General features: G+C 44.7%; 1 protein-coding gene across 4 annotated transcripts in view; it reads right to left on the bottom strand.

The window, feature by feature from the left end:
* Nucleotides 1-990: 990 nt before the first annotated feature.
* Nucleotides 991-19,720, bottom strand: part of LOC115162062 (MAX gene-associated protein) — a 32,066-nt gene continuing 13,336 nt past the window's right edge. For 3 of the 4 annotated variants that reach the window (XM_029712991.1, XM_029712992.1, XM_029712993.1), the window contains exons 4-24: nt 18,808-18,895; nt 18,607-18,717; nt 18,275-18,400; nt 18,016-18,129; nt 17,011-17,741; nt 16,442-16,721; nt 16,115-16,263; nt 15,891-16,020; nt 15,074-15,720; nt 14,354-14,654; nt 10,629-10,919; nt 8,747-9,687; nt 8,379-8,501; nt 7,963-8,074; nt 7,481-7,893; nt 6,683-6,820; nt 4,669-4,780; nt 4,212-4,583; nt 3,905-4,063; nt 3,713-3,796; nt 991-3,615 (exon numbers count right to left, since the gene is read on the bottom strand). In XM_029712991.1, the coding sequence (XP_029568851.1) occupies nt 2,741-3,615; nt 3,713-3,796; nt 3,905-4,063; nt 4,212-4,583; nt 4,669-4,780; nt 6,683-6,820; nt 7,481-7,893; nt 7,963-8,074; nt 8,379-8,501; nt 8,747-9,687; nt 10,629-10,919; nt 14,354-14,654; nt 15,074-15,720; nt 15,891-16,020; nt 16,115-16,263; nt 16,442-16,721; nt 17,011-17,741; nt 18,016-18,129; nt 18,275-18,400; nt 18,607-18,717; nt 18,808-18,895 (6,297 nt within the window). In that variant the 3' untranslated portion in view covers nt 991-2,740. The remainder of the gene's footprint in view (nt 3,616-3,712; nt 3,797-3,904; nt 4,064-4,211; nt 4,584-4,668; nt 4,781-6,682; nt 6,821-7,480; nt 7,894-7,962; nt 8,075-8,378; nt 8,502-8,746; nt 9,688-10,628; nt 10,920-14,353; nt 14,655-15,073; nt 15,721-15,890; nt 16,021-16,114; nt 16,264-16,441; nt 16,722-17,010; nt 17,742-18,015; nt 18,130-18,274; nt 18,401-18,606; nt 18,718-18,807; nt 18,896-19,720) is intronic. The other variant, XM_029712994.1, reaches the window with a different exon arrangement.

The following is a 19,720-nucleotide window of genomic DNA, read 5'->3' as shown; positions in this document are numbered from 1 at the left end:
TAGAGTGGCCTTTTATTGTCCCCAGCACAAGGTGCACTTGTGTAATGATCATGCTGTTTAATAAGCTTCTTGATATACCACACCTGTCAGGTGGATGGATTATCTTGGCAAAGGAGAAATGCTCACTAATGGGGACGTAAACTAATTTCTGCGAATTTCTGGGATATTTTATTTCTGCTCATGAAACACAGGACCAACACTTTCCATGTTGCGTTTATATTTTTCTTCAGTATAGCTCAGTATTTGTATTATTTAGAGTATTTTTTTGCCCATCTTTATCAAGGAATCCAATAATTCCAGACCCAATTGTATAATAAAATGTCAATACACAGGAAAATACACTCGTATAGTCTGATATTCTCATTTCTGATATGAAATCACATTTCCGATATGAATAATATTTTTTTTTTTTAAATTATTTGCTTTTCTGTAACAAGCTAAATATTATAAACAACTTTGAGCAAACTTCTAAACAAAAATAGAACTGAAGTAAGGAGGAGATTCTTCTGATCAACACTTACCCTTGGAGAAGGCAGCTGTATTTCAAAACAACTCTTCAATGTTCTGCAACTTTGTTCACACTACGGCATCATTTCACACCTGAAGAAATGATCATGCCTACATCCCAAATGGCAGGGCCCTGGTCAAGAGTTGTCTTTTGGGACACACCTATGGCTATAAATGATAATTCACAGGAGAAATTAAGACATTGTCCGGTAACGGATAAGGTCATTCGTTTGCCATTAGATCCCAGGGGACGATTGGGAAATGTCAGATCTCTCTCTGTCCTTTAAAAAGGGCAAATGAAACCAGGCAGGAGTACTTAGCATTTTAACAATCAGTTACCAATTACCCATGCATGTTCTTTCACAAAATTCCTGTAAAACAAAATGCTTTTCAAACATGTCCAATGTAGGATGTACAGTAAGTCACTTAATCTTTACAGTAATATTATATTTAAAGTCAGAAAGTAACTGCATCAGAAATGTAAATTTGGCAGCCTATGTTCATTATTATATTTTATTTCAAGGCATCTTCCTTTCTCTTACGTCAACATCCTAAACATAACGGTTATTGACCCCATATAAAAACATCAGAAATATCTTTACAAAAAACAACCATCGTCCTCAAAGTGGAAAAACGTCATTATTTACATGGCCTATTATAAAAAAATGGAGTTAATATTTTTTACAGAAATTCAATCTACACTATATGGTTCTAACAGGTATTGATGTAGTTTAACAAGATGGCTGGCTTTTAATTCTGGAAGCTTTACCTTTTAACAGCATAAAAATTATTACAGCAACGATAGCTTTCATTTCCCCCAATTCAACCTCGAATACACAAATTCTCTCAAATGGCACCCTATTCCCTATATAGTATACTTTTGATCAGGGCCCTGGTCAAAAGTAGTGCACTATATAGGAAATAGGGTGCCATTTAGAACAATGGCATAGTGATTTTGACTAATATTATAGTGAATGTCAGGGTCTAATTATTACATACATCACTGAAGTGAAGCTGCTTTAGAAAAAGGTCACAAGCGCTGCAGATTCAACGACCTGTCCATCCTACAGGGACCTATTATGATAATATTTATCAAGGCTTTTCTATGTTCAGATTTGTTGTCCGCGCTGCAAACTGAGTGGTTAGTAGTTTGTTTTCTACACTGTGTGCCATACAAAAAAAATATAATTACGGATGAAATGTTCCTTAAAGGTGAAGTCACTACAAACATGAAGAAATAGAGATCTCCCACTCCAATATGGAGATAGGATTTTTTTCAGAGGCCCTATACACACACACACACACACACACACACACACAACAGTACTGTACTATGAACACCATCAGATGTCTGTCTACAAATCCTCTTGCTCTGATAGAACAAATAATATACTCTAAGGGCTCGAACACACCAATAGCATTTGTCTGCTGAGAGTACTTGTGAACCGAGTGCAAACCGGTTTTACATATAAAAACGTGCGCGAAGATGTCGGCAGTCAGACAAGACGTCAACAGCGCGCTGAACAACAATCGGTAAACGACAGATCCACATTCGGTGTGATGTGTGTAAACCTTAAAGGCAGAACATACTCGACACCCTTAAATGTACCAAGGTCCTGGCAGCTTATTATTATACAATATTCATTGCATCTCCTCTTTAAAATGAGGGAAAGAAAAGCAACAGTTCAGGGCCTGTATTTATAGTGTCTTAGAGATGCGTTGATCTAGGATCAGATCCATGTGAGCTTATTCATTATGATCTAAAAAGGTTAAACTGATTCTAGATCTGTACTCTTATTATGAGACACTTCATGAATACAGGTCTAGATAACAGAGATTTGAACAGAAAAACATAACTCCTGACTGTCAGAACAGTGTCATGTCAGTCTTTCCGATACGCCCGTTAGGTAGTGTCGCTTCTAAAACAAAACAAAATCACTTTTTTCACAAGGATCTCCTAAATGTATGTTCGTAAATGTAGTTATCCCTGATTGGTTTAGCCAGAAGGGTCATATTCATTACGTCACACTGTAGCGAAATGCTTTGCAACAGAAAACAAACGTTTCTCATTGGACAAGTTCAAGTAGTCTCACCCTATTTGTCAGTTTTTGTCCGTTTGGTGCCAAATGAATACGACCTATGTGAATGGGGGTATTGAGGAGAGATGGCTGCAATGTTGACCTGGGCCTAAGTGAGTTGGTGCTTAGTTCTATGTCCGAGGGTTGCTCTTTAGTCATCGTGGGGCTAGTCTTGGCATGGGCCTCATCTTCAGCAGTGGGGGCGGTGCCAGGGCATCCCCCGGCTTCTCATTGGACTCCAGCACCTTGGCCACGCCTCCAACGCTCATCTGAAGTGGTGGTAGCTTCACATTGGACTCCATCACCCTGGCCACTCCTCCAACTTTCATCTGCAGCAGCGGCGTGGTCGGTGCTTTTTGCAGTACATCTTGACCTTTTGTAGTGCCTGCTTTTTCTTGTTGGCTGTGCCCATTGACAGCAGGAGCAGACACAGAAGCGGTCTCTGGTGGTTTCAGGTTGGATCCAAAACCAACTTTAAGTTCCTCTGCCTGTAGCACTGGCAGACCTGGGCCTTTGGAAGTCTCTTCCTGACCCTTGTCCTCGTCCAGTCTCAGGAACAAGGGGCTGAGGGAGCGCTCGTCATCTCCATCTCCGATGATCGCCTTCTCTGTCTTTGGTGGTGGTAGCACCCCGTCTGTCTGAGGTGTGGGTACCCTCACAGTCCCCACCTGCCCAGGCTCGGTGTGTGGTATGCGTGAGACCACTGGAGGACCTCTGGGGCTGCTGTTGTTATCTGTGGTAATCTGTTGGTTGAGGATGAAGATCTCGTTGAGGAGAGATGTCAGGCTCTCGTCTTCACCATTACCATCTTCATTGTCTTCGTCCTCCTCATCAGAGTTTCCATCTGTGTCGTTGATCCCTACACTGTCTACAGCTTGGTCCAGCTGCTTCCCCAGAACCTCTCCGTACTCCAACCCACTGTCCCTACCCTTCACTGGGGATGGCCTCCTCGGAGCTCCCCCTGACACACCTGGGGCTGACTGGTTCTGTCGGGTTTTAACCAATGAAATTACATCGGAGAAATGAGGAACTGAAAAATAGGAAACAAATGCAATTTTTTGTGTCAATGGCATCACATTCAGCTAATTCAAATCAGGTTTAAAGATTTCTACATTGTGGGAAGTTACCTCCCTGGTTGCGGTTATTACGAGTTCCAGTGAGAGAAATGGGTTTGGACATTGAGGGGATAATGATGGTGACCGAAGCAACACCTAAAAAAAAAAAAAGTGAGAAATTTAAGAAGAATCCAAATCAAATCAGAAAACATTTCAATGCAGCTATGAGTCAATGCAGTGTACCTTGAGTCACTACAAGCCTACCTGGTGTTTGAGACTGTTGCATTTCGATTCCAGTGACGCGTCCTACCGGCAACAGAGAACGGGCAGGCTGCATGGCGATCACCTGCTGAGATGTTATCACTCCACCCACTATTGACAGCATTTGAGGAGGGAGAAACCCAGCATGAACTGGTGGGGAATCTGTTGGGGAGGCAGAAAAAAGGATCTAAATGATTCATTTCTTCACATGAAAGTTCAGTCTCTAGACCAGCAGTCTGTCTTATTGAAGTCAACCTGGCCCATTGGGTGCTGATCGACAGTAACAGGGTCAGAGGGACGGGTGGCTCACCTGGGGCAGGCTGTATTTTTCTGCGTGACAGGATGTTAGGTCTGGTCCTTTCACCCGGCGACCGCCACGTTGAGGGGTGTTTACTGGAAGGTGGTGTGATGATGGGACTTGTCTTGGGTCGTTGGGGTGCAGGCTTTTGGGGGATAGAGTGGGGGACTGGGGTGGCTACGACCTTTAACTTGAGGCCGGGGGCCAGGGACTTTGGCTCAGGCTGTCGAGCGCTCCTGAGTGAAATTGTTTTATTGGGTGAGACCGATGACGAGGACGCTGTTGAGGGCGGCCCTCTCCACTTCCTTTTGAACACCACGTCCATGTCCTTCTGTTTGGTCGAGATGTCCTGCAGTTTCCTGATGATGAGCTCCTCTGTCTTTCCTGTTGAGAGAACACAGGCCAGTGTTATAGGAAGGAGAGACCAAATAGGAGACGAGAGAAGGGGGTGAAATGTAAGGCCCATTACCAGATTTCTTTGAGATTTTCTTAATATCACCAGCTCTCCCCCTGGTCAGCCCGCTCTTCAGTTTTTCAAGGCGCTCGCATTTGTCTCTCAGGTCAAGGACTTGTTTTCGGACCTGTTAAATAACAGAGACAATACTTTATATTTCCTGAAGAGATTCTTTACTAAATAAAAGTATGCAGTTCTGGGAGGCACGGTCACAAAGCAAGGTCAATGAAAGTCAGCTGAATATTACTGACTTGTTATTGGCCTTATGGGACCTGGTCAAAACTTGTGCACTAGGGAATAGGGTGACATTTGGGATGCACCCTTAGTCTTACCTTCCCGAGGATGAAAACATTACTTGGTGCTGGGTCGCCAAGATCCAAAGTCTCTTTAACCTGTTATGGCTAGGGGGCAGTATTTGCACGGCCGGATAAAAAACGTACCCGATTTAAACTGGTTACTACTCTTGCCCAGAAACGAGAATATGCATACAATTAGTAGATTTGGATAGAAAACACCCTAAAGTTTCAAAAAACTGTTTGAATGGTGTCTGTGAGTATAACAGAACTCATATGGCAGGCCAAAACCTGAGAAGATTCCATACAGGAAGTGCCCTGTCTGACAATTTGTTCTCCTTCTGTGGCATCTCCATCAAAAATACAGCATCTCTGCTGTAACGTGAAATTTTCTAAGGCTTCCATTGGCTCTCAGAAGGCGCCAGAAAGTGGAATGACGTCTCTCCAGTCTCTGGGCGAAAAACAGCAGGAGATTTTGTGAGTGGTCAGGCTGAGAACAGTGACACTGGAGATGTGCGTTCATGTGAATTCTCCATTTTCTTCTTTCAGCCTTTGAATGAATACAACGTCGCCCGGTTGGAATATTATCGCTATTTTACGAGAAAAATAGCATAAAAATTGAATTTAAACAGCGTTTGACATGCTTCGAAGTACGGTAATGGAATATTTTGAATTTTTTTGTCACGAAATGCGTCCGCGCGTCACCCTTCGGATACAGACCTGAACGCACGAACAAAACGGAGCTATTTGAATATAACTATGGATTATTTGGAACCAAAACAACATGTTGTTGTTGAAGTAGAAGTCCTGGGAGTGCATTCTGACAAAGACCAGCAAAGTTAATCCAATTTTTCTTATAGTAAATCTGAGTTTGGTGAGGGCCAAACTTGGTGGGTGTCAAATTAGCTAGCCGTGATGACCGGGCTATGTACTCAGAATATTGCAAAATGTGCTTTCGCCGAAAAGCCATTTTAAAATCTGACACCGCGATTGCATAAAGGAGTTCTGTATCTATAATTCTTAAAATAATTGTTATGTATTTTGTGAACGTTAATCGTGAGTAATTTAGTAAATTCCCCGGAAGTTTGCGGTGAGTATGCTAGTTCTGAACATCACATGCTAATGTAAAAAGCTGGTTTTTGATAGAAATATGAACTTGATTGAACAAAACATGCATGTATTGTATAACATAATGTCCTAGGAGTGTCATCTGATGAAGATCAAAGGTTAGTGCTGCATTTAGCTGTGGTTTTGGTTTTTGTGACATTAATGCTTGCTTTCAAAATGGCTGTGTGATTATTTATGGCTGGGTACTCTCCTGACATAATGTAATGTTTTGCTTTTGCTGTAAAGCCTTTTTGAAATCGGACAATGTGGTTAGATTAACTAGTCTTGTCTTTAAAATGGTGTAAAATAGTCATATGTTTGAGAAATTGAAGTTATAGCATTTTTCAGGTATTTGTATTTCACGCCACGCGATTCCACTGGCTGTTGACTAGGTGGGACGCAAATGTCCCACCTTGCCCAGGGAGGTTAAGGGCTTTAAAGCTCTTCTGAAGCGCAGCACAGCGTTGTCTCTCGTATGGGTTGTGCAAGTCCGAGTGCTAATGGTAACATTGAACCAAGAACACTGCTAATTATAACCGTGGACAGTGAAATCACAGCACAACCATATTTGAAGGAAAGCATTAAAAGGTTATTTATGTCTTTGTAATAAAATCGAGGGGAGGACATACTCTTAATTTCGGTCGTGTTTCTCCTTCCACTTCTTTAGTGAATTTTGCCTTCAGTTGTGAAGTGGTGCTCTTCTGTGCATTGTCTTCCACACTCTCAATGTCTACAGCCTCCTCCTCTACCGCGCTTTCTTCAACATCCTGGAAGACAGATGTCGTAGTAAAAAAAAACAAAAAAAAAAAACATGATTCTCAAGAGAAAAAGACTAGATTTTAATAGACAGAAACCAAACTGTGTTGTATAATTAAGCAATAAGGGACGAGGGGATGTGGCATATGGCCAATATACCACGGCTAAGGGCTGTTCTTATGCACGACGCAAGGAGTGCCTGGAAACAGCCCTTAGCCGTGGTATATTTGCTATATACCACAAACCCCTGAGGTGCCTTATTGCTATTATAAACTGGTTACCAATGTAATTAGAGCAGTAAAAATAAGTGTTTTGTCATACCCGTGGTATACGGTCTGTTATAAGCTGGGTGGTTCGAGCCCTGAATGCTGATTGGCTGACAGATGCTGTATATCAGACCGTAAACCATGGGTAAGACAAAACATTACATTTGTAATCAGTTTATAATAGCAATAAGGCACCTCGGGGGTTTGTGATATATGGCCAATATACCACGGCTAAGGGCTGTTTCCAGGTACTCCGTGTTGCGTCGTGCAGAGAACAGCCCTTAGCGGTGGTATATTGGCCATATACCACACCCCCTCGGGCCTTATTGCTTAAATATACCACAGACAATCAGCATTCAGAAAACTAAAACCACCGAGTTTATAATGAGGTATAACAATTCTTACACTGATGTTAATGACGTCCCCTTTAACGTTGTTGTTTTTGTTGTTGTCGTCGTCATCATTGGCAGAATCCTCTGTCTCGTCCGAGGAGTTGTCCGTTTTCTCCTCCTCTGTGTCCTCCAGAAGGTCCACCACCTCCATCACCGCTTCCCTGTCCTCCTCCGTGTCCTCCAGAAGGTCCACCACCTCCATCACCTCCTCCCTGTCCTCCTTCTCCTTTTCTGCTGTCACTCCTCCCATGTGCCTCTGTCTTGGTCTCGACCTGGCCTCACTGCAGGTCAAGACAGCTGAAGAGAACGAGACAGCAGAGGAGACTTTGGGAACTCCTTCCATATTACTGTTGACGAGTAGCTCCTCACTCTTCTGCTGGGAACAGACATACTGGATGTTCCTCAGGATCTGCTTCTCAGACTCTGCTGTGGAGGGAAAGATGTTGGTTCAATGTTGGTTGAATGTTGAAATGTTACAGCAGTGTCCATTATTACCAGTTAACTGGGACATCTTCTTGACATAAGCTGCTCTCTCCAGGGTCAGTGAACTCCTTAGCTTCTCCACGTCGGTACTTTTCTTAGTCAGGATTTGGATCTCCTCTGTCGCCTGGTAACATACATTTATTTTAGTTGACTTTTTAATCTATTGACGACGGATGCTTCAACAAAACAAAGCACAGCTCTGACCGGCCACATTATTAAAATATACAAATACCTCGTCTGAGTCCTAAATGGCACCCTATATAGGGATCTGATCAAAAGTAGTGTACTATATAGGGAATAGGGTGCTATTTTGGACACACTTTAATTAAAGGGATAATTAAATTGAACAAAATTAACAATGGTTTGGATAAAGTCAAAGTAAGCAAAAATGTTAAGAAAAAGTTAACCATCCCTTTATAGGTGCTTACTTCTTTAAGGATATACACTTTGGCAGCTTTTTGGGCAAGTTTCAGTGTCTCTCTCAGCCGCTGGAAGCACCCATGGATCTCAAAACGGCGATGCCTCTCCTCCACGTTGTGCTTCAGCTGCTTCTACAGAATGCAACAGGTTGAAGCTCTATCATGGAGTCTAAATGGCAAACTACAGACTTGAATATTAAACTACGGCACAGTAGTTGAGGTACAGAACAACAGACTGTTTTACACACATTACTCAGACCTACCCACACAAATACACAAACAGACTACTACTGTTTAGTCTAAAAACGAGAGAATATGAGATTTCGGTAACAGAGTCTCAAAACAGACGTGTTGTATGAAGTTAAAAGGGTTCTTACACTGATGACGTCGATGAGCTCCTCTTTATTAACACTTGAATCGTCAGAATCGGTCTCGTCAGATGAGTTGTCCGTCTTCTCATCCGTTTCCTCGTCCGTATCATCCAAATCGTAGTCATCCTCCACCAGGTCCTCCACCTCCTTCCTCTTCTTCTTCTTTGGTCTTCCTGCCCACGTCTGGTAGGGGTCATCAACATGAACCATCTTAGTAAGGAGATTGGAGTCCGCTGTGGAGATGGCGTTATCTTTGATCCCTGTCTTTGTGACCTGGGTTATAGGGGGTTTGAGGGGTTTCGGGGGAGGCTGCAGCACTCTAACCACCTCAGGCTGGATATTAGGGTCTAAATTGCAGACCGCTGGGGAGATAGGATCAGCTTTTATAAATTTAAACTGGGGGCCTTTAGGGGGTTTTGTGGATTTAGGAGGAGTTTTGGTTTTCTGGCAAGGCTGCATCCAACTACACACCTCAGAGACTACATTAGAGTCTACATTGGGGGTCACTGTGGAGATATTGTCAGCTTTGACATCTGTGTTCGTAACCGTCTTTGTGGGGGATTTGACAGTAATTACTGTGCTTTCCGGGTGAGGCTGCAGCCCAGTAACACCCCCTACTACAGGCATCACCATGGAGGAGCCCTGGGCTGGCACCATTGGACACTTGATGATGATGGGCTCCTTGTTGCCTGTCTGAGGAACAATCTCCAAGGTGTACGTCCCACCATTTGTCACAGTGGGTGAGAGACTATCATAACCAGGGGTGGTTTTAGGGGCAGTGAAAGTGGTGCTGGATGCAGTCTGGGTCTTTGGGAAAGTGACAAGGGGGACAGTACTGACGGTGGAAGCACAGCTACCAGGGCCCTTGCTCTGCCATGTGGTGAGAGAGGAGGTGGAGCTGTTCATGGTGGTCAAGCACGCAGGCATGGTTAAACTGATCATCCCACCTGAAAAGAAAATATAATAAAGTTCAGCTGTAGCTAGGTTTCCATCCAATTTGCGAGAGATTTTCATCTGAATATTCTAAAATGCGCATTTTCCCATCAGAGATGTTTCCATCAAATTGACTTGTGGATAAACGTCTGTGCATAATGACATAGTGCACATAAAAATAACTTGAGGTTGGCCTCCCGAGAGGCATCACTACAGACCCGGGTTCAATCCCAGGCTGTGTTATTGGGCTCATTGGGCTCTAGCGACTCCTTGTGGCAGGCCAGGCACCTGCGGGATGACTTTGGTCATCAGTTGAACGGTGTTTCCTCTGACACATTGGTGCAGCTGGCTTCCGGGTTAAGCGGGACTTTGCAATTAATTGCAATTCATCTGATCACTCTTCATAACATTCTGGAGTATATGCAAATTGCCATCATACAAACTGAGGCAGCAGACTTTGTGAAAATGTATATTTGTGTCATTCTCAAAACCTTTGGCCCGACTATATATAGTGAATGTGCCCACTCTGGTATTGGCACGTGCTCTAGCCAACAGCTTGCAGATACAGTGGGGGTATGGCCTACATGATGAGATTATTATGGAAAAAATGTATTTCTCAAACGGCAGCCAAGCATCGATCATAATATCACCAGAATAAGACCCTCAATATTTATTGGAAAGGAGCATCAAGCTCATCACTGTTCATTTTCACCACCCTATGAAGTTCACAACTTATTTCATCTGTATCCTAATACACTGCATGCTACACAAAAACAGTATGTATTTAAGCAACATTCATTCATTGGAGATTACTTATTATACATGGGATTCCTTGATCTGTCTTCCTAAAATGTCCAAGTCATTGTTTCATAACATAGTCATCAACATAGTCAGTCTTGCATGTGAAAGAGCAGCAATGCCTTGGCATGAATAGAATCAACTGTCAGACACTCACCCTTGTTGTGCATGACAAGGTTGGGGTTAAGAGCCTGCAGCTGGCTGAGGGCAACCAGCTGAATCAGCTGTCCGTTGGGGTCCCGGTATAGGGTGTTGCCTGAGGCGTTCCTTACCGGCTGCAGCACCATTCTCTGACCTGACGTGAGAGGGGTCAGGGACATGATAGGGGTCGGGGATGTGAGAGGACACGGCATTCTGACAGAGGTACTGGTCCCTGGGACAGAGAGCATCGGGGGACTGGTAACCACTCCACTGATGGGGGACGCATTTTGGGGTGATACATTTGCACCTGTAAACAAAGTGGGGGATTTTTCATTAATGATGGAAAACATGGGTATAACCATGAAACTATGTTCAACCCCCAAAAAAACACCAATCCCCATATCACATCTGCCAGTGTGACAGTGTAGCACGAGACGCAGCATCGACCCAGGATGAGATGGACAGACAAGGGTATAGGCATGCAGGGGTTATAGGATGAAGGTCACCACCAATGTTCCCTCTCATTTTTTCTACAGGTCTGCTGAGTGCAAACTTGAACGTTGTGAAAATTCTATGCAACTTCCGGCGCATTTACTGTGAACACTGAGGCTGTAACCGCTTTTCGTTACAGTTTTAACAGTGGTCAAGTAGGCTACTGTGGCTATTTGATCATAATTAAGGCCTACCAGAGTGACCTACCATCAAAAACATTTTAAAATGGAAAAAGCTGTTCTATCGTTCAGCCTACAGTAGCAGCCAATGTGTGGTGTTCAATGTAGTCCTACAATTCATGAGACTTTTGAAGAAAAAAAAACAAGCAGGGCTTGACATTAACCTGTTGATGCACTTGTCCTAAAGACAAGGACATGACTGAAAATGTTGTTGTGTTGTTTTATGCAAGAACCTTCTCCTCAAACCAATATCACAGAGAATCACACAAATGATGCTACCCTCTGCCTATTGTCTACTTAGCTTATTCAAGCCTGTCCCAAAATACAACACTGTCCCTTTAAGACTAAAACAATAAGCTCTTTACCTGATTCGCTTTTCAAAGATGTCTATAAATGCACACGCTTTGTGCTCTTGTAAGAAGCAATAACTCCCCCATGTTGCTACATGTAGCTCTCTCTTTGATCTCAAAACAAGCACATCTACTGACGACCGCTCATGCTGTAAACACAGTCTAGTTCAAAGTAAATGGCACAGATCCATATATGGCAATGGTCTATTTGCATATAGGCCTACTGCAGCTCTGGTTGGTTATGGCGCACAAGTCTGTGTAGAGTATGAGTCGAACCTGTCAATGCAATAGAATCCTACTCCAATGTGTTCTGCCTATAACAAAACCTCTTGCATAGTTAATTTTTCATACTGTCTTGCATAGTTTCTATTTTATTTTTATTGAATATTTAATATTATGCAGTGAAGCCGCTAAACATCTTCAGCACATTAGTCATCTAACAGACTCCCATCCAGAGCGACCCACAGAAGAAACCAGGGTCAACGCCCTGCTAAAGGGAACGTTGACAGATCCATTAGCCACTGGCCCAAGCTCTAACGCCAGGCCACCCTCCCTCCAAGATCCCCCCACAGTTCATCAAGACCTGCCCCTCAACCAATCTCACCCCGCCCCCCCACGAGAAAAATGAAATAATCCCCCCGTCAAAAGACATCAAGGACAACAAAATCATAACAGCAAGGCCAACTGAATATGTTTGAGTGCATGTATGTACGACTCAGGGATGCTGGCATTCTAGGCAGTTCCTCTGTCCAGTGTCTGTGTTCTTTTGCCCATCTTAAACTTGTATTTTTATTGGCCAGTCTGAGATATGGCTTTTTCTTTGCAACTCATCCCGGAGTCGCCTCTTCACTGTTGACGTTGTGACTGGTGTTTTGCGGGTACTATTTAATGAAGCTGCCAGTTGAGGACTTGTGAGACATCTGTTTCTCAAACTGGACACTAATGTACTTGTCCTCTTGCTCAGCTGTGCACCGGGGCCTCCCACTCCTCTTTCTATTCTGGTTAGAGCCAGTTTGCACTGTTCTGTGAAGGGAGTAGTACACAGCATTGTACGAGATCTTCAGTTTCTTTGCAACCAAAACAAATGGTCTATTGATTCTGTATCCTCACAACAAAATCTGCAGAGCTGCGATGATTGTATGCCCCAAATATTCAACATTTTGTTGTGGCAAGAATTCTGTACAATCATTTTAGCTGAAAAGCACGAAGTCTTGCATTGTTCATTTTGATTATGTATATTGCCTTGAACGTGGCTAATATTTAGTTGATTCGATCACAATTCCCACAGTAAAGGGAAACGTTTATAGTGTTAACTAACGGGGAAAACTCTAGAAAGTTGAGTGAAGTTCAATCTCGTGCTTCTCTGCGCCGGGCTGATATTTCTTCTGCGTCGTAGTCCCGGGAAAGCTCATTGGTCACCACCACAAACAGAGCATGAGAGCGGCAGGCCACAGGACCAGGGCTTAGCCTGTGGGAGGCTGAGGAGTAATGGGATGAGCTGGTTAACTTAGTTACAGCTACAGTGGTGCAGGACTGACTGGGTGTGTGCCTGTGGAATATCTTGGTGCTGAGGGGGCCTTGGAGCTAACAGACACTGCAGATACCAGGGCTGCGGAGCCACCCCTCCCATGAGGTGTTTGGTTGGGTAGACCATGGTGACAACCTGAATCCGCACAGCAGCAGTCCCTGTGTTCTGCTCCATCTGAGCCCCCTGAGAGAGACAGGCACCTGGGTTCACTACCACCAGAGAGGAAGAGGGCAGAGTAAGTGTCTGAACACTGCCCAGAAACTGAGGTGGAACACTAGTTACAGGCAGCCTCTGCTGTGAGGAGCTGATCTGGTTGACTACAAAGCGTGTGAAGCCCTTTCCCACTGGGGGGCAGGTTAGAGCGTGTGAAGCCCTTTCCCACTGGGGGGCAGGTTAGAGCGTGTGAAGCCCTTTCCCACTGGGGGGCAGGTTAGAGCGTGTGAAGCCCTTTCCCACTGGGGGGGCAGGTTAGAGCGTGTGAAGCCCTTTCCCACTGGGGGGGCAGGTTAGAGCGTGTGAAGCCCTTTCCCACTGGGGGGGCAGGTTAGAGCGTGTGAAGCCCTTTCCCACTGGGGGGCAGGTTAGAGCGTGTGAAGCCCTTTCCCACTGGGGGGCAGGTTAGAGCGTGTGAAGCCCTTTCCCACTGGGGGGCAGGTTAGAGCGTGTGAAGACCTTTCCCACTGGGGGGCATGTTAGAGCGTGTGAAGACCTTTCCCACTGGGGGGCAGGTTAGAGCGTGTGAAGACCTTTCCCACTGGGGGGCAGGTTAGAGCGTGTGAAGACCTTTCCCACCGGGGGGCAGGTTAGAGCGTGTGAAGACCTTTCCCACCGGGGGGCAGGTTAGAGCGTGTGAAGACCTTTCCCACTGGGGGGCAGGTTAGAGCGTGTGAAGACCTTTCCCACTGGGGGGCAGGTTAGAGCGTGTGAAGACCTTTCCCACTGGGGGGCAGGTTAGAGCGTGTGAAGACCTTTCCCACTGGGGGGCAGGTTAGTCACTGTGGAGTAGAGATGGAGGTAGCAGTTCAGTCTCCCATACTTGTCTTTCACAATGGACTGACTATTATTCACTTATATGAATCAGAATTCAATGTCTCTGAGGGGTGGGGGGAGCTTTCAGCTCAACAAACTTACATTGAAATACAGTAGCATGATAAACTAAGCTCAAAAAAACACTACAAAGAGTGCTTCTCACCAATGAACTTGGGGCCAGCAGCAACTGGAGTGGTAGAGGGAACACTTGTGGTAACCATGGTGGTAGGAGTGGCTGCCAGTTGGGCTGGTTGTCCTGTAGAGGACCGTTTATCTGTGGAACCTGTAGAAGTTTCTGAGGTGTGTTTTTGTGATGGGACGGAGGTGGAGGCCGCCATAGACCGCTTTAGACAGGCAGGCCTTCGTAACTTGCCCGTGAGGTAAGCAGCAAGACGGTTGGCTGGGTGCATGGCTCCCATCATGCCCAGTTGTATCTTGGCATGGGGGTAGGACCTGCCATTCACCTAAAGACACACAGGGGGAAATACTGAGTAGCAATGGACTGTGTATTCTCCTCAGAGCTAGATAGAGTGTTCGTCCCAAATGGCACCCTATTCCCTATGTAATGCACTACTTCTGACCAGAGCCCTGTGCACTACAGTGGTCGCTGGTTCAAATACCTGAGCCAACAAGGTGAGAAATCTGTCAATGTGCCATTGAGCAAAGCACTTAACCCTAATTGTTCCAAGGGCGCTGTACTACTATGGCTGACCCTGTAAAACAACACATTTCAGTGCACTTATCCGGTGCATGTGACCATAAAACATGTATTTTTTATTTGCACTACATAGGGAATAGGGTGCCATTCCAAATCAATAAGAGAAGGAAAATTAACTGATTATTGGATTTGTTTTGGGAGAAACTAAGTAATTACAATGCTTACCGTGATAAGTTCCGGGTCTGAGATTTCTGGCAGCTTAAGGTTGCCAGTAAGGAGGCCAGCAGGAGAAATTCCTGTTAAGAAAGGCAGGCCCTGCCATTTCAGATCCTTTCTACGCCCCACAGCCTTGTTGTCCACCTCCTCCACGACAGGTACCTCCTCCACGACAGGTACCTCCTCCACGACAGGTACCTCCTCCAAGACAGGTACCTCCTCCAAGACAGGTACCTCCTCCAAGACAGGTACCTCCTCCAAGACAGGTACCTCCTCCACTTTTTTATCCTCCTCCCTCTGCTCTTCCATTAGTTCTTCTTCATCTTCCTCTCCCATCCATTCCTCCTCCTCCTCACCGTTCTCCTCCACTCCGTCCGGTCTCGGGACCTGAGAGATGAGTACCTTGTAGAGGATGGAGCAGCTTTCGCCATCATTTCTCAGGGTCTGAGACACAGGTTTTATGAGGTAACCTTTGACCCAGAAGGGGTTGTTGAGGTGGTCCTTGGCCATGTGCTCACACACGATTCTCAGCACCAGGTTCCTGTCTGCCAGGCTCCTCCACTTACACTTAGACACGATCTCCAGACGCTTGGAGGGCTCCGTGTACTCGGGACCATGGCAGGACAACGACTTCTCTGACATACTGGAAGGGTTCACTACATCAAAAGAAAGTCAACAGCCATTAAAAATGCATTTCAGGGTAGGCTATGATTTTTGGAAGCAACCAATTACTGATGTGTTTCACTTACTGATAAATATACTCTCAGACAGACACTGATGTTTGGGGTTTAAAAAAATCATGTGGTCAAATTTGACTCGAACTTACCTGGTGAAGATTCTATTGGTTTGCAGTGGTCGTCAATGACCTCAGGTCGGTTTGTGCTCTTGCTTTGAAATGCATGCACTCTGGCACATGTCATGGTCCCTCCTTCCTCTCTCACCTGAGAAAAATACACCTTTAGAAAAGGCAGGGGGTGAGAATATACATCACATTTTTTACAGGGGTGTATCTAACACTTGTGGATAGATAGACACCCTTTTACGACTCACCACTGAAGGTTCTTCCTGTAGTGGAAGACGTGGTAGGTAGACCGGTGTTGGGGCGCGGATGGGCTCCGGGTCCGTCTCTCCATCCGTCTGCTTCCACAACATTCTCACACGCGGAGCAGGTTCTGATACCGTCTCAGCCTCCCTGAGAGCTGAAGTTGGAAATTAATGCAAAATGTCATTTTCTACAACATTAGGATGGACACACTTTGTGACGTATTTAACCTAATCTAATGTAGTGTAGCAAAATTGTTTTTGTATGGAAACTTTTTTTTACTATTCATAGAACAATGTTTTATTGTGCGGTTTTCTAAACTAGAGGACACTCACTATATGCCATCCTCATCCTCTTCCACTTTCTCCTCCGCTTCTTGGACAGGCCCTCCTCTGACGCATTGGAATCTGGTCCTTTTAAGTTCTTGAGGACGACCACTTTCTGCCTGAGGCAGCTGCAGCCAAAGATGCACTCAATCTTTCCACAGTGGGTAATACGACGTTCGTGTGCCAGGCTGGCACACACACAGCCCAGCCGGCAGAACGCATTGAGGCAGGGAGGAGCTCTGCACTTTCTGATCCTAATGGGAGCTGTAGGGTTCTCACAAACAAAGCCCTGAAGAGAAAAGTGGGAAGTAAAATATGACGGTTATGCCAGGCTGGCACACACACAGCCCAGCCGGCAGAACGCATTGAGGCAGGGAGGAGCCCTGCGCTGTTAGTGCTAGCGTGGCACATTTCTCAGGGATACCACCGTACAGTTGGTATAACACACTCACAAAATAATCTTATTAAACAAGATCGAAACTACAAATGTACTACAACACATACTTGCTCCTTCATGTGAGACCACACAAATGAGTCAATAAGCAGATGTAATGGTGTAGGGGTGTAACTGATCTTACCGTTGAGGTGAAGAGGGAGGTGAGGGCGACCGTCGCCCTCTCGTCTGTGATATAGGTCCGATGCTTGCCCTCCCAGACAACCCCATCTTCCAAATCCCTCTGTCGGAGCAGGGCCTTGGTCAGCCCAGGAACCACGACCTTGGTCTCGGCAGCAGGCTGTGCCTCTGGGTCCGAGTCATCCTCTTCCACAGGAGCCAGGTCAGCGGGAGGTGGCTCTTCTACCTCTGGCCTGGACACAGGAACGTCTTGGGCTGGTGGAGGAGTCTTGACCCTTAGCTTCCTCTTTCTCCTTTTTACAGTTTCAATTCTGTCATCGTGGGTGATGGGGGCGCCATGATCCATCAATAGTGGTGGTGGCTCAGTGGGCAATGGTGTTGGGGTTGTTGCAGAAGTTGGTTTAGTTCTATTCTGGTTTGAATATTGTTGTTTTTGTTGTCTTTTCTCAGATTTTTTAAGTCCTTTGGATGTGAGGGGCAGTCTGGGTTTTATGGATGGGGGGACAAAAGTGGAAGAAAGTGCCGGTGCCTGTTTCTTCAGCACACTGTCTAGGGTTCGGACGTAGCTGGTGCTCTTGGTGGGCAGCTGGTAGACCACAGGGGTGACGACGGTGGTCTGGGTGAAACTGGCAGCGCGCTCGTCAATGAGTTTACCTTCGTTAGCCAGGTACTCATCCAACATGTCACTGCAGAAGGCCGACAAGTTCTTCGGGACCACATCTGAACTTGGGCAACCTTTAAAGCAAAAACATTCTGAATCAGCACTACACAGTAATTGTACCCTATAGTATAGAAAACACAAGAGGGGATATAGCTGAGATTGTTTAATGTAGAGCCTTTGTAAAGACAGAGGTAAAACGTGTCCCCTCTGGTTTTGCCACCGTTAAAGCACCATGCAATATTTCACACAAAATCAAGGTCAAAGGTTACAACTGCTGATGTGAATGAAGTCTTGAGGATTCACTTATCAAATCAGAGAGGACATGTAGGATTTGAATGTAAATATTACCTTCAGGCTTGGAGGATGATGGCGAGTCCGAGGGGACAAACTTCTCTCTCCAGCCTTTGATTTGGGTGAAGTCTGTGGTCTTGCCTGTCCTGGAAACAAAGGGGACTGAACCACCTGAAGAAAAAAGAGGTATGACAATTAACAATTGCTATTTTCAAAATGTATTAAATTAATTAATAAAACCCTTAACAGGTTACTTAAAAATATACTCTCAACAATTTGAACAAAACAGAAACTCCAACATGAAATAACTACTAACTTGAAGAAGCCAACCCTGGAGAGTTTGGTTCTGGACATAAAAAGGGTGGAGGTAGAGGTAGACGAACACCTAGGTACTGCAGGTCAATGACCAGAGTGGGATCCAGTAAACTCATCTTCAGCCCAACTTCAAACACAGATGACAGATCAGAAATCTTCAAGCATAGACTATGCATCATACTAAAGCATTCTACCATCATGAGTAAGATTAAACATCACATGATCACTGTCATGAAAATCACAGTGGGACATGAGTCACATGCTAGTGTGCAAGGAAGTTATTGACAATAAAAAGTATATACGCTGTCATTAACAGCCATTTATTTGTGTTACCTTCTTGCAACACAGGATGAATGACCTGCCGATGCCTCATAACTTTTACGTCACCCAAAAGAACCTTCTCGAAAGCTACTATTCTTTCCTCTGTGGTTTCTAGTCCTCCAACTGAAAGAGACAAATAGTTTAACTGCTTTAACAGGCGTCAGGTAACAGCAGCTTGGGAGCAAGATCAATCAAATTGGTTGTTTTCTGTACCATTCTCTGTGGCCTCTAGGGTTTTCTGAGGTTGCGCAGTCATTGTCTCACAAAGTGCAGGCTCTCCCAGGTGGACTTCAAGTGCTTCCTGTAATTTACAAGACTTTATTTAAATATGACACTTTCCTTAAATCCAATGGATATAGCTAATGCTTTGTTACCGTAAGTTCCGGACTATAAGCCGCAACTTTTTTCACAGGCTTTGAAACTCACGGCTTAAACAATGACACGGCTAATATATGGATTTTTCCCGCTTTAAATTTTATTTTCCCAAAAAAACACATTGTGACATGCTCAGTTTTTTGCCGGCATGAAGCTTTCATTAAACCAATGAAATTGCCGAACGGGTTAAGGTCAAACAACTTTTTTGTTTGCTGTTTAGATTAAATCGAGCGCTCTCAAACTTCCCATCATTCTGATTACGGTAGTCATTTTTTCACCCTCATCATGGCAAAGACACGGAGAAATGCATATGATGCAGCTTTCAAGTTGAAGGCGATTGATCTGGCTGTTGGAAAAGGAAATAGAGCTGCTGCACGGGAGCTTGGTCTTAATGAGTCGATGATAAGACGTTGGAAACAGCAGCGTGAGGAATTGACTCAGTGCAAAAAGACAACTAAAGCTTACTGCTAATTATTTTATTTTTTTACAAGCCGTGTTTCGTTAAAGCCTATTTATTTTTGTTACAAGCCGTGTTTCGTTAAAGCCTGTGTAAAGTTAATTTGTTTCAATGTACCGGTAGGCACCTGCGGCTTATTAGACATGTGCGGCTTATTTATGTTCAAAATAATATATATTTTTTAAATTCAGTGGGTGCGGCTTATATTCAAGTGCGCTTAATAGTCCGGAAATTACGGTACTTGTTGTGAGCATGTATGAACCCTTATGATGTGTTATTGCACAGCTTATAATA

This window comes from Salmo trutta, chromosome 25 (assembly GCF_901001165.1).
Source record: "Salmo trutta chromosome 25, fSalTru1.1, whole genome shotgun sequence".
NCBI lineage: Eukaryota > Metazoa > Chordata > Actinopteri > Salmoniformes > Salmonidae > Salmo > Salmo trutta.
The sequence above is the reverse complement of the archived record's forward strand: the minus strand, read 5'-3'. Positions and strand labels throughout refer to the sequence as shown.